The sequence below is a fragment of the Centroberyx affinis genome, unplaced genomic scaffold, assembly GCF_046629955.1.
Source record: "Centroberyx affinis isolate AG114_WGS23_722 - 3 ecotype Tasmania unplaced genomic scaffold, CSIRO-AGI_Caff_v1 ptg003420l_1, whole genome shotgun sequence".
NCBI lineage: Eukaryota > Metazoa > Chordata > Actinopteri > Beryciformes > Berycidae > Centroberyx > Centroberyx affinis.
In genome coordinates, this window is record NW_027281396.1 from 264531 (window position 1) to 279176 (window position 14646).

Genomic DNA, 14646 nt, shown 5'->3' on the forward strand with positions numbered 1-14646 from the left:
GAAAACTTATGTCAGAGGGCTTCTTTGAAGTGATTTCTGATGTGAAAGGTGCAATCATTTCCACTATCACTATACCTGTAGGTTACAATGTGCAGAGAAGAACTACATTCACACCACTGTGGTGTGAATAAGCAGCCAAACTGCTGGCTACAGCCAGCACCCTCATCTACTGTCAGATACTGCCAGGTAAAAGCAGTACAGGTGCCAGAAGGTGGGGAAAGACAGCCACACACACATAGCTGTACTACACATGACCCATAGACTCAAAGGAGACATTCAGCCACGCACACATACAGACTGCAGACAGTCAGTGAAATGATGCCGAAAGACCAAGAGACATCCCTAGACTAGATTTCCAATGGCCGGTTCCTATGTTTTGCTGTCTAGAGTAAAGTAAAAGAAGAGACTGTGTTGGTCCCAAATTAGACAGGTAACAGTTGGTTGAATGACAGTGACACTAGACAGGTTTTGAGTTTGGATTTTCCCTTATGTTCCCCAGAGATGTCTGCTATTCCACAGTGGTGTCTAGTGGTGACTCCTACTGCTGTAAGTTTGGCTCTTGACTCCCTGAAGTATCTCAGGGAGTTAATCTTTGAAATAAACCACTAGGCACTTAAGTGGCTAGAGAGGACGAAGGACACCAATGGGAGGACAACACACTGGTACCTGGCCATGCATGCTGGCTCATTCATAAACGTGAAATACTGGGACGTTATTCCCGTTCCTCCACCCCTTTTGATCATTTACATATTGTGAAAGCGATTGATAAAAGGTACACCACGCTGCAAAAAATACCATCTGCTCTAGTCAGACGGTATATTGTAGAAATTAATGTTAACTAATGAAAACAAATATTATTAAAAAATATAAAGTTACATTGTGTCCCAGGGCATTAATTATCATTGGAAACATGAACATGTTAAATAAGTATGATTCACACACTGGCTTGGATATGATTCGGTTCATCATGATAAAAAAAAGAGAAGGTGACCATACGCATATCCCATAAACTCTTTAGCAGCTGCTGTAGTGTACCTAATGCTAAAGAAACAGAACGCCGCACACTGCTGACAATGCTCCAATACATTTATTTATCTGTGATAGGTCTTCATCAGGTCACGATCACCACCTACGATCAATTTATAATTTCAGTAAGTAATATCATAAACATTCGGTTTATCATCATGGCCAACATTACAGCAGCAGGAGTGCATGAGGAGGAGGGTGACACGTCTATGCTGCCCATGGCACTGACACACTTCATTTTAGCTAATTTGAGTGCATGCGTTTTAATTTAACCTTGTAATGTCAATATTGCAGTTTACTTTGCCCTTCAGTTAACGTTTAAAGGTTACGTTTAGCATTCTGTGTTTCTCAAAATTAAGATCCATTTTCAATAAACCCTGTTGCTTCCTGTCGCAAAGAGAATGTTGCTACTTGTCCCCCGCATTTGGTTTTAAGAACAAGAAGGAAGGATAAGAGCTGATAGCAGCTGTAGATAACAGTGGATTCAGCTATGTAGCAACTGTAGTTACTATGTAATAACTGCACCCACATCATCATTGTCATCTCACATTTGAAAAGGCCCTGTGCATCCTGTGTGAGTCTCTTCCCTGATAACTGATCAGTATGGTGGGGGAAGACTGTGAGATCGAAAGGAAAGGGCACTGACCTCAACGTAAATCATCTCATTTCCACCCCTAAGAGCTGGTATCAAGGAACAGACCTGGTAAATAACCATAACACTCCAACACTCAGCCCTGTCTTTGTTAATCCCCAAAGAGCCAGAGAGTCTGGGATGAGACACATTGGAATGTGTCCAAAATCAGGAGAAATCTTTGATACAGACTCATGAAAGCTTGGGTATCACATTGTGGTGGACTCTAATGTACGTATATGTCTAATTTTATGTAACTGTGATGTTAAATACAATAGTTATTTGCATTATTACATTTCTTTATCTTTACATGGGGCCTAGATAGCCATGTTTGATATTAATGTGTTCATGAATTTGTGCTGAGTTTAATAATGTCAATGTTATGACGGTCAATCATATTGGATAGATCTGTGAACCAAAATTAAGGTTTCATGCATATGTAATGAGCCGTAACACTAGACGTACAGCCCACGCACACACCCCTCAACTGATCACAACAAAACCAAATACACACATGTCCAATGTGGATTTAATGCACTTTACGTGGTCGCGACACGTGTGCTAACGGAGTCTGACAACAACTTGTTCCAAAAGTTTGTCTCAGACTCAACAGACTCAACTGCATCATCATAACTACAAGCCAAGTATAAAGCCTGTTTCATCCTAAAAAGTGAAGAGAGCTTTGCTGCCTTGCCTATCTGTCTAACACAAACACACACACGCCAGCACATGTCTGTGTGTCCTGCCTGCTACAACCTCGCTATCAGCTATCCTGCTGAGTGTAATTCTGAAGAATCATCGGAACCTCCAGAGTGGGTCGGCGTTAGCCTTGAGAGACCCACAGCCCAGGGCCAGCAGCCTGCGTGCTCCAGCCTGCGTGCTTCACTCTGTTGCGGCCTGCTGAGATCAACTGAACAAATGTCGGATCTTCATCCTCCTATAGTTTAGTAAGAAATTATTTATAGTAAATTGTGGTGCCCCGTTCTTAATTCTCATTGAAGCTAACTCAAGCGAAATTATATTAAATATCAGACACCGTCAATACCTATCACCACTACAGCTACCACCCTAGACAAATAATTGAAAATGTTCCCTTTGGTCAGTTTTTACGGTTGAAACAGATTTTCAGTAATAAAAGGTAAAGGCTGAGGAAATGTCAAAGCGCTTCCACCAAAGGGGCTATGAGACAGTGGTTGATCGGGCCCTAAATAAACCAAATAGAGTTGATAGACAACTGTTACTACAACCCCCCTCCCCCAGGAACCTGTTGATAACAGAAGCACTCTTGTTTCCACGTATAATAATGTGGCTAAAGAGGGAAGACGCATTCTTAAGGAAGTTTGGGGAGTTTTAAAGTCTATGGGACATTATAATCAGCTAAACCCTGTTTCTGTTTCTTTGGTGTAACCTAACTTTGTTCCAAGGCTGTCTCTCCACTGTGTCGAGTTGCTTACCAACCAAGCAATGATTTTTATTGACCTTTCTATCGAGCATGTATTATATATATCGTTGTTGTATTAACGCCCAGCCCTAGTTAAACATTATAGTATTATTAAGTGTTCGAGCAGTGTGTACAATTATCATCACTTCTCATAAGAGCCAGTTGGTATCCCTGGTAGGTTTAGTACATGAAAGAGGTACAAGAGAAAGAGTACAAGGTCCCCATTTTTTTTTTTTACCCCTTTTGTAACAGAAACAGGATTTAGATGATTAATTAATAAATATATATAAAAAAAAGATAAATTAATAGATTCATCAAGAGCAGCATTTCCTACATCGTGACAAGCATCTGATTGGTTCATCATATTCGTCTTGCAGAGTACCTGATTGGCTGCTGAGTGGATTAAATCAGTTGGTTAACAATGGAGCAAAAAACATTTCCTCATGGATTAATAGTGCTGCCAAAGTTTAAATTTGTAACAGAAATGGAACCTAACCTTAACCCGTGCTTCTCGATTGAGATGGGCTAGCTTCTTTGTAAATCATGTGAGTTGGCAGATTTTAGATTTCAGGCAGTCAATATCTTAATGATTATGTAAATGCTGTATTTTCCACAAAGGATATATGCTGACCAGAAATTACAGTTTTTTTCTGAATGCTCTACCTCAAAGTTGTTAAATTGTACTACCTTGCATTTGTTTTTTGGCAGGCACTTAACAGTAGATAGATCGTGAAGATTTTTGCCATATCGCCCAGCCCTATGTTTAATCACCCCCAAAATCGCTGAGAAATACAAAGAATTCATTAACTGTATGTCCATTCATGTAATCTATATGTTAAAGTGCCCTTGTGGGCTTACATATATTGGCCAAACCAAAACAATTCTGAAACTCTGAATTGGAAGAAATGGAAACATGGATTATACAATAGATAAAGAGAACAACCAGTATAACCTATAGAGAGAAAAACCATGTATCAGTCACTTCTCTCAAATTTATCTGCATTGGAAGAAGCCTTCCTAACCCTCAGGGCAGCAGAATAACTGGATAATTTTACTGGACCTTTACATTAACAAGCATGTAATCTGTGATAAAATGCAACCAGCTTGGTGCTTAGAGAAGGACCAGGCCAGCCAGGACATTTGGAGGGGAAATCCAGATCATGTCAATTCCATGTATTCAGTCCGTTTTGACAAGTAATCATTTTCTTGATGATCAGTGCCCAATAACACTAGTGGTCATTTTATAAATTTGGTACATTTTGGAATTAGGTTACAACTGTTTAACCGTAGACCTAGACAAGGGTTAGGGTTAGGTTCAATTTCTGTTACAAATTGAACCTCTGGCAGCACTGGTAATCATATGAAACCATGATGAAATGTTTTTTGCTTCATTGTTAACCAACTGATTTGATCCACTCAGCAGCCAATCAGGTATTCTGCAAGATGAATATGATGAACCAATCAGATGCTTGACAGATCTGGCATGATGTAGGAAATGTTGCTCTTGATGAATCTGTTAAGACTGCTGCCGCTTCAATAAGTCAGAATTGCAGTAGAGAAGAAGAAGAACAAACGATGGAGCAAGGAGCAGAGAAGATGATGGTGTATCTTCTAAATGTTTTCCTGCTCTGTAATCTGTGTAAGTAACAAATTTCTACTTGTGGGATCTTTCATGAGAGTCTACACACACAGAGGTAATTTTATGGTTTAAGCTTTCTGCTTTTCTGTTGGTTTCAGGTGTGGCACAGTTCAATGACATCTCTCAACCTGTTTCTTTCCAAACTGCGGAGCTGGGAGACCCAGTTACTATTGAATGTCAGATAAACAGTGTTATAAGAAGTAGAGTATGGTACAAATTAACTACTGGGAGGAGACTACAGTCTGTGACAACAATACGTACTTCCAATAGTCACCATTATTCAGCAAAATTTGATGGCATCAAATATGATTTGAGCATATCTGCTACAACGTGGGAGGACATTGGCACATACTACTGTGGAGTGTTACATTTGAACTTCATTGAATTTGGACCAGGAAGCTTTCTGATGCTAAAAGGTATTTATCTCTGCAATTTACCATTAAACATCCCAACGTAAATTAACATGAATGTGAACATGTCAGTGATCACAGTTCATTTGGTTTCTTTCCCAAGGTCCAAAGATGAGCAGTGACTCTGTTGTTCAGCAGCCAGTGTCTAAGTCAGTCCAGCCAGGAGACTCTGTAACTCTCAACTGTTCTGTTCACACTGGCAACTGTGGAGGAGAATACACTAGTGTCTTTTGGCTGAAAAACTCACAAAATTCTGGTCCAGAAATGATTTACTCCTCTGGAAATAAGAATGACAACTGTGAGAAGTCTGAGACTGGCTCTCAACAAACTAGCTGTGTCTACAACCTTCCCAAGAAGAACCTCAGCTCTGCCGATGCTGGAACCTACTACTGCGTTGTGGCTTCATGTGGGGAGATCCTGTTTGGAAATGGGACCAAGCTCAATATTAAAAGTAAGACATTCAATCTAGAGGGTTTTATTCCAAGATGCTATATATTGATTTTGAGGGGGGGAAGTTGAAAATGAATAATTTGATGATTAAATGAATACAGATGACCCCATCCTCAATAATGTTAGCATTTTCTGAGCAAAGGCCTTAAGATAGATAAGATGATAACTTAAATGATACGTACACAGGACATTTTCCAGTGTTAATAAGTGTAGATTTTTTAGTAACAATTATTTGGAGTGTTGAATGGAGACATGTTTGTCCACTAATAGAGCTGATAGGGTTCTCGTCTGAAAGTATTAAATAAACTTTTTTGATGGTGGGTACTTACATTAAAACACACAGCACAGTGTTAATTTTTGAAATCAAAACTGTTTGTTCATTGTCTTTGCTGTGAAGGAAACTTGAACTCACCACTTGACTGGAGTCCAACTGTTGTTGCACTGGCTTTGTCAAACATCATTCTTGGGATGGCAACGCTTATACTTGTATGGGCACTTTGCAAGAGTCGGAGCAAAGATCCCACAGGTATTACAAATTATGCATTATAATCATTAGCTGTACATCTGTATCAGAAGAATGACTTATTCTCTTATATTCTGTAACAAATGACATTGACAGTAGTTATCTTTGACTCTTCAGAGAAAACTGATGGATCTTCTGAAGGCAATCAGGTAATACAATTCATTTTCTTTTATTACCAAGAATAGATTTATACTCCAAATTCAACACTGACGTTGCAACATGTAAACTTTGTATGGCTTGTCTGTCTGTCTGTTTTCCACTAGACCTTTCTGTCTCAAAGTGTCAGAACAAGTCTCTAATACTTTATTTCCATTTCCGTCTTCCTCAGACTAGTGATGCAGTTCACTATGCAGCAGTGAGTTTGGCTCCCAGAAGCTCCTCCTCCAGGCCAGCCAAAGTGAAATACAGTAGTGACGCTGTATTGTATTCTGAGGTCAGGTACCGTCAACAGGACTGAGAGGTTTAGTCCTGCACAGGGGGAGATACAAGGGAGAATGAATATCAAATGCATATCTCTCGTTGACTCTGTTACATAAAGGTTAAAATATGACCTAAGATCTCTCTGTCACGTTCCTTGTGAAAGTGCCACTGAGGCTTAGCACTTCTTCACTGTAATTAAAGCTGTACTAGGCAACTTTGCACCCTTGCAGCTCCAAATGGCAGCGAGAGGTGACTGTTTGAATATTTAGGACTTCAGTGCCCAGAAATTATATAACTGGACACCAGTAAACTGCTCACAGCACACTCATGTTTACCATCCCAGCCAGTCTGTGATCACTTGGGAAGATCTAATGTTGGTGAGTCCAGCTTTCTCTGGACAGAGCAAAACTGATGTTTCGGAGACGGTTTAAGTTTAAGTTTACTTATACTGGCAAATATGATGAATCTACGCTTTCTGACTTAGGGGGGATTGGACACTCTTCTCTATTGCAGCTCAACTTTGTGATTTAGGTTCATAAGATGTGTGTATAATAATCTTGCCTAGTGCAGACTTATAGTAATATAAGTTATTTAATAGCAGGAAAAATATAATTCATAATAATAATACAAGTATGTAAGTTGTATTGCTTCTTTGGGGGTGGCTGTGGCTCAGGAGGTAGAGCGGGTCGTCCACTAATCATAAGGTCGGTGGTTCGATCCCCGGCTCCTCCAGTCCGCATGTCGAAGTGTCCTTGGGCAAGATACTGAACCCCAAATTGCTCCCGATGGTTGCGCCAGCACCCTGCGTGGTAGCTTGCCGCCATCGGTGTATGAATGTGTGTGTGAATGGGTGAATGTAGGCATTGTAAAGCGCTTTGGATAAAAGCGCTATATAAATGCAGTCCATTCCATTCCAAGTAAATGGCTTACTTTTCTATATTGTCTCTAGTCTCTATTGTTGTATATTATGTATATTACCTTTATTTTATTTTAGTACCTATTTTCTTTTATTACCTTGTACTTGACACATACTTGACTTCCTTGGCATTGTCCGCCAATTGCTGCTGTGGCCCTGAGTTTCCCCAAGGGGATCAATAAAGTGCTATCTTATCTTATCATGCAGCTACTGGTGGCTAAATTATTATAATGGGCCATGGAACAGAAAGGAAACACAAACTACCAATTCACAAGACCAAATGTACAGTGCAAAATAATGATTAAAGCATGCCAAGTAGGATTTTGCTAGTTGTGGCTTGTAAACACAACTTCAAAGTTGATCTGTCCTCTCTAGTTTGATAAGAACAAGACGCGCGCCCCCTGAACATGGCTGCCAGAATGGTACAAAACAGTAAAAAACTACAAAAAACAAGTACAGTGAGGCGAAATACCAAGCAGACAAGGCTTGTTCCAAAACGAGAATGAATCTGCAGTTGGCTTTCACCCGTTGGCGAGTATTGAAGGGGAGGATGGGGATGAAGAGCCATAAAGAATTGGCCTGTTTTCTGTTCTGACAGGTAGGTGCCAGTTAGTTTGGCTAGCTATATCAGCTTTTCTACTACAACAAAAGTACACTGACAACGCTAGCTGCCAGCTCACAACAGTGGTTTTGGTTGCAGGCGTACACACCCACTGCCAAAAGGTTAATGTCATAGAATTTGAATGGATAGAACGGTCTTTCCCATTCTAATCAATGCTGCTAGATGGTCGGAGCGGCGGCCATTTTTATGTGTATTATTCCATAATATAAAACCTCCTTGGTACCTTTAGCTTAGCTTCTGTATAAACTGACTTACGGCAAGTCACAGAGGACCAAGCAGTGGAAAACTGGCATTGCGCTATCTCTGTGACTTTGCTGTCAGCAAGGAGCTACTCAAGGATTTTTGGACCGGTTGGGTTTAATTGCGCTATATTACTCTTGGTAAGTCATCAAATTTTACATTACAAAGCTAACCCACTCACGCTGTGTGGCAGCCGGTGTAACACACTTTACGGCCTTAATGGCCAAACTTCCGTTGTCACCATATAAACCATATATGCATAGACGCCATTTTTTGGTGTCCCAGCCAAAATACCATATAAAACAGTGGAAAGACCGTTCTATCCATTCAAATTCTGTGGTTGATGCCCAGAAACGTCCTGAACATTCAGAAAAAAGAAAATCCAGGCAGAAGGCAGGGTCTGTGATGCTGTCACAGACTACCAACGGGCCATAAGAAATTATTGACTAGGATCATTATTGGACGAGTTTATGCTATTTCAAGGGAGTAAATCCTTGTCAGTATGCATATAAATGGTTCAATAAAACATTTGAGCACAATGCGTTTGCAGTAGTTGACTATCAAATACATTCTGAGTGTGTACCAAAGCCACAAGAAATAGTATCTTCTTCCATACAGTATGTGAACGGATCCTTGCATAGGCAAAGTACGCTCATAAAAATAAGACAAGGGTTTATTAATACCTTCCTCTAACTAGAAATGTAAGCACAGGTTGCACTTTTCAAACTAGCCTAATCTAAGCCTTTAACTTGTGTTCTCACTCTTGTGGTGAAGGTGGTGTGAACTACAGTGAGCGAGTTTCCATTGCTTGAAACTTAAGTCCTTGCAGAGCTTGAACACAGGAAGACTGGCCTGTAGCCTCAAGCCCACAGCCTCTTGCAGTTCAAACAGCCTGGTCTGATGAAATTTTGTCAAATGAGCATGGTGTCTTCAAATGCAAATAACATGTTCTGCACTGAAAAGTGAGAGAAACGCATTTCCCCACCAGGAAAGGATTATGTGGAGGAGCCACAACTAGAAACAGGAAGTAGTTTGACATTGAAATAGTGAAAGGGTGTGGAAGTCCGGGTGGTGGATGCGCAGATACATTTACCTTCAACTCAAACAACCTGGGTTCAGTTCTCTACTCATGTAAAGAAGTACTCTTATCCATGTCCAAAAATTTACCAAAACATTAATTAAACTGCTGTTGTTGCCCAACATTAACCAAAGTTTCAGTTCGACAACATGTCGTCTGTGTTTCAGAGTTTGTGCTGATTTCATGAAATTTTGTGACTGTGTTGAGCTCGGCAATCATCAGAGCTGTTTGTGAGCTGCAATATGAGATCTTCCTGTTTTCAAGAAGCTGACCAAGTCACAATGAACAGGACATAACATCCATCATTCAACAACTCAATACTTATTTCAGTATTTATATCTAGTCTTTTCCTCCACTGGTTATTACATAAGAAACTGTACACCCAACCAAGCAAAGAGTTGTCCATGTTAACAGTCATTACACTAAGGCCTATTGACCTTTGCCATATGCTCTGCACCTCTTTCAGTGCAGCAGCCTTTGTGGTTTTCAGCAGGATGTAGAGGTTTTTGTGCTCTCACATACATGCTCCTCATGCCACTAAAGACCATTCTAGCATCCAAAAAAACAACCTTTGTGACATAACATATGATATCTACTCTACCTAAAGAAACCACAAAGAACTCATAAGGTCACTTGTAGTAATAATAATAACAACAACAATAATAATAATAATACATTATTTGTATAACACTGTTAACATCAGTTTACAAAGTGCTTTAAGAATCAAATAAAAGCAAACGTCATTCTCTTAAAATTAATTCAAACAAGAATAAATAACAAAAAAGAAAGAATAGTACAGAAGCCCTGAAAGGCAAGGTGAAATTAGTTTTTTACCTCGTTTGGATGAGTTACTACGTCGGACGAGGGCTTCTGCCAGTAAGCTGTTTGAAAGACTTAGCACTGGCATGGAGTAAGCTTTCCATAACCTAAAACAGATGCATGAAACAGCCCAACTACCTCTCATTTCCTGATGGAAACTTCAGGTTTGACCAAATGACTGGCATAATCTAAAGGTCCTTTATATTCTTGCCTCATTATACCATCTCGAACACTGTGCAAACTTATGATGGATATCTGAGGCCAGCATATGAAGGCACATTTATTGAAAATGGCAATTTATTGAAAGTGCCAATTTACCAACATTCACTATACATAGCTAAATCTGATCTTAAATGGAGACACAAGGAATACTGGATCACACCAGCATCAAAAAATAATTGCATCAAGCTCAATAACAAAAATGTCCAGCATGTTCATTAAAAGTTTGTTAACTCACAAAATGTCTAAACAAACTACATGTGGTTTCAATTTGATCTAAATCTCCCAGTATAGAGAGCAGGCACAACTGTCGGGAAATCTGCACCTCGCAGAGCACCAACCGACCGGCCTGACTCTGGCAACTGTGCTATCAAGGCTATAAGCTTGACAAAGGAAAAGTGCATTTACAAGCAAATTCAAGAATACTTACATAGCCTAGTCTTCAAATGCCATTTGGAAGATAACTCAATATCGTGTTTTTTTGTCTTTGAAAGATTAAAATTGATAGTCAAAACCTTTACGCCTTTCATTGACTGTAAAAATGTAACTCTTCACAACATCACAGGTTCCAGTCTGGTTCTGAAAAGAAAGGTGACATACCGGTCGAAATCGAAAGAGCTCTTGGGATTAGCGGTAAGGCAGTTTGCTGACCTGGAAGCTAGTTAACGCGCTAACTTTAGCTAGCTAAACAAAATAGCACCATGTCTTGGCCAACCTGACCGCAAATGCGCTATTATCCTATGTTTCTAATATGACCGGGAGGTAACAACATGTGTCCCTCCAGTAGCCTGTTGAAACCCGTTTAGCCACGGTGAAGTTACAGGTGTTTCTCTCAACATGGGCTACAAGGGACTTTACTCTTTGATCCATAGTAGATGTGGTGTGCGGAGTCTCCTACTGGTAAAAAAATGAATAGCTTCACTTGGTGGCCATTAGTACAATTAGCTCTCATATACTGTAAAGAAAGCATAATAATGTAATGAAAGCGCCGTATAAGAGCATTATTGATTCTGCTGGCTCCTCTCTAATTTTGCAGCAATTCATGAACCCAAATCCATCGGCTCTGTCGTTATTTACTTAAGAGAGCGAGTAAAATAAAAGGACGTTGATAAAGCTCCATTGTTTTCTCTGAATATTTGGCACCAATATCGTTGTAGTGTGAACGCTTCAGCAACAGCATATCATTATATTTTATAGTTATCTTTATAGTTGTCACTCTTTGTGTGAATTGGCCTGCTACAAATGCGTTCCAGGTCGTTGTTTGTGCTTCGTTGAGAGACGTCCGCAGTATCACGTAGTGTGTGTGCGCGCACGTATGCACGTGTTTGCATCTCATCTCACACATATTGGGATGAGGGTGTGTTTAGCAGCACCTGCCAAAGCAGGGGGGGGGAGACAGCCCCTTGAGAGGAGACTGAGTTTTATGAAGGCAAAGACCGCAAAAACAATAGTAAAACTACTAATAACAACGGCAACATTTTCTTTGTCAGTGACGTGAAACTGTGGCGGGAGAAATTAAACTGTGGTGGTGCGCCACAGTTTAATACATTGATACATTAATGGGAAACCCTGGACCAGAATTAACAACGTAGGGGGCTGTGACCATGTGTTCAGTGTTGCCTAAAAAGGACATTCAATGTCAGTTCTGACTGGCCAATCAAACACAGTCTTGTCTCTGAAGAGTGGAGTACGTACAGAGATTCTCTCCATTCAACACAGAAATTTTGACACAATGACACCTCTGAAGTTTGCTTTTTATCTGACATGTCTATTCTTGGGGAGGATGGGTAAGTTTTACCTTTTTGGACTGCTTTTTGTACCCTTTAGACTATAAATTCAATCTTCATATGATTGCTTCTATTTTCTTATGTCTTCTGCAATACAGCATGTACATTATGGCATACATTATCATGGCATACAATTAATTTTAATTTGCTTTATCTCTATTTTTAATTCAGCTCATATGACAACTCTAAAACAATCCTCATCTGTACATCAGGAGAGTGGTCTTGTATCAGTTAATGTTGGAGACAACGTGACTTTGCGATGCTTCTGTGAAGGTGATGTAGCAGTGTTGTTTTACTGGTATAAGCAAACACTGGGACAGAGACCACGGCTCATGTCTACCTTCTATAAGTATGATAAAAATGGCAGTTTTCATGATGAATTCAAGTATGATCCACGCTTCATACTGGACACTGGAAATGGTAAGAATCACTTGAAGATCACAGATTTGCGTCTTTCAGACTCAGCAACATATTTCTGCGCAAGTAGCTATTCCTACAAGTTTGAATTTGCGGCGGGAGCTATTCTCAGTGTAAAGGGTTCGGGGTCCAACATCCAAGCTTTCATCCACCAGCCAGCGTCTGAGACCATCCAGCCAGGAGGCTCTGTGACTCTGACCTGTACAGTACACACTGGGACCTGTGACGGAGAACACAGTGTTTACTGGTTCAGAAGCTCAGGAGAATCTCATCCAGCAATCATTTACACCCATGGAGTCAGGAATGATCAGTGTGAGAGGAAACCCAAGACACAAACACAGACCTGTGTCTACAACTTCCCAATGAAGAGCCTGAATCTTTCTGATGCTGGGACCTACTACTGTGCTGTGGTCTCATGTGGGGAGATACTGTTTGGAAATGGGACCAAGATGGACATTGAACGTAAGTCACATTTTAGCAGAGGTTGTCTCATTTAACAAATAGTTGTGATTACTCCCTCCCCAAATCACATAAACAGATAAGAAAGCTAAAAATGTTGCAATGTGTCCTAATGTCTGGATCTGTGCAGATGGGGTGGATTCTGTTGTCTTAGTGTATCTCTTGAGTGTGGCAGTGGCATTCACCACCATCCTTGCTGTTATCCTGGACTTCTCAGTGTACAAGATGAACAAGAGAAACTGTGGCCAATGCACAGGTAATTAATATTCTTTGTATTTGATAGCATATATTCACTGTACATGGCATTTCAGTAAGAGGGCTTTTCATTCTGTCTACTTTTTCATAACCAGATTCTCAACCAAGAAATTCAGTTGCCTCTACTCCGAATGCAGAGGTGAGTCTTTTCTATTTACATCAACTGTTGTATTCATGTACCAAGATTTTTTATAGCACTGCAATTAAGTGTTTCTGTGGGCTTCTGTCATATTTCTCTCATGTGTTACATTATTATTGGAACTGATTTATTTTTTACCAGGCCCAAGATGCAGACAACCTCCATTATGCTGCTTTAAGTGAAAACAAATCCAACAGATCAAGAAGACAGAGGGACAACACCAAGACTGAATGTGTGTACTCCCGCATAAGGCAGTAGAGCTGGGCGTGTTTCATCTGTACTTTGATTGATCAAGATTTGTTCCTAAAAGGGCATCATTTTATTAGTGCCTCTTTATAAGGGTAATGTAGATTCTGAAATAGGAACAGTTTTGTCAAAGTGATTTCATCCAAATATGATGACTGTAAAGCCTTGCCTTGCAATAAACTGAGAAAACTTATGTCAGAGGGCTTCTTTGAAGTGATTTCTGATGTGAAAGGTGCAATGATTTCCACTATCACTATACCCAAAGGTTACAATGTACAGAGAAGAATACACATTCACACATTTGTGGTGCTGGTGAAGTGAGAGTTTCTGCTACTGGAAAATAAGTAGTAAAAATAGTAGCACCATGTCACTGAACGACATGCAACTTCCACTGCATTTGTCTCTCGGTGCTACACTGATTAAAAACATGAAATGTACCACTTTATCACAAAGCCAACCCCTCATCATTGACAGTGTAGTATGTACGGGCAAAGGTCTAGTTTAATAGTCACTCATAGAAATACACCACACTCATCAGTCCCTCTTAGTTTAATGATATAAGGAATAGTTACATCCTATACTGTCTATTGGTAAATACCTGTTCGTCTTAGCAGGTTGTTTGTTGTAGATATGCTGATTGCACGTCACAAACCCAGAGATGTAAGAATCTTTTCATAGCGTCCTTGTGGATGGCAGTCAAAAGATGAGAGCTCTCTATGCTTTGCTAAGATTTGGTCGTACATAAGTAGAACCCTCTGCTGTCTTTGTCTTTCTGTTTCAAGCAAGATGTCTACTTTCTTGCTACTTTCTAACCCTTTGACATGATTAAGCCCCAGGTTCAGGAGGTCCATGCCCCTGAGTCATGCCTACTACCTCAAACCAGAACACAGCTCAAGTCTTTCAGTGGGG

The 14646-nt window shown here is 40.1% G+C and overlaps 1 protein-coding gene across 2 annotated transcripts; it reads left to right on the forward strand.

Moving 5' to 3' along the window:
• Positions 1 to 12131: 12131 nt before the first annotated feature.
• Positions 12132 to 13901, forward strand: LOC139660903 (uncharacterized). 2 transcript variants are annotated; one of them, XM_071539174.1, is made up of 5 exons: positions 12132 to 12221; positions 12393 to 13100; positions 13228 to 13353; positions 13448 to 13491; positions 13633 to 13901. In XM_071539174.1, exons 1-5 carry the CDS (start codon positions 12167 to 12169, stop codon positions 13747 to 13749), a joined length of 1050 nt encoding a protein of 349 aa, XP_071395275.1. In that variant the 5' UTR covers positions 12132 to 12166; the 3' UTR covers positions 13750 to 13901. The 2 variants fall into 2 exon arrangements, with proteins under 2 accessions (XP_071395275.1, XP_071395276.1); XM_071539175.1 differs by having other exon boundaries at positions 13315 to 13353.
• Positions 13902 to 14646: the final 745 nt, after the last annotated feature.

What these genes read in the sequence shown, in the direction of transcription:
- LOC139660903 (XM_071539174.1), top strand. Translation starts at nt 12,167, where the DNA reads ATGACACCTCTGAAGTTTGCTTTTTATCTGACATGTCTATTCTTGGGG. An exon ending in TCTATTCTTGGGGAGGATGG is followed by an intron (nt 12,222 to 12,392) that starts GTAAGTTTTACC and finishes TTTTTAATTCAG; the next exon opens with CTCATATGACAACTCTAAAA. An exon ending in GACCAAGATGGACATTGAAC is followed by an intron (nt 13,101 to 13,227) that starts GTAAGTCACATT and finishes GGATCTGTGCAG; the next exon opens with ATGGGGTGGATTCTGTTGTC.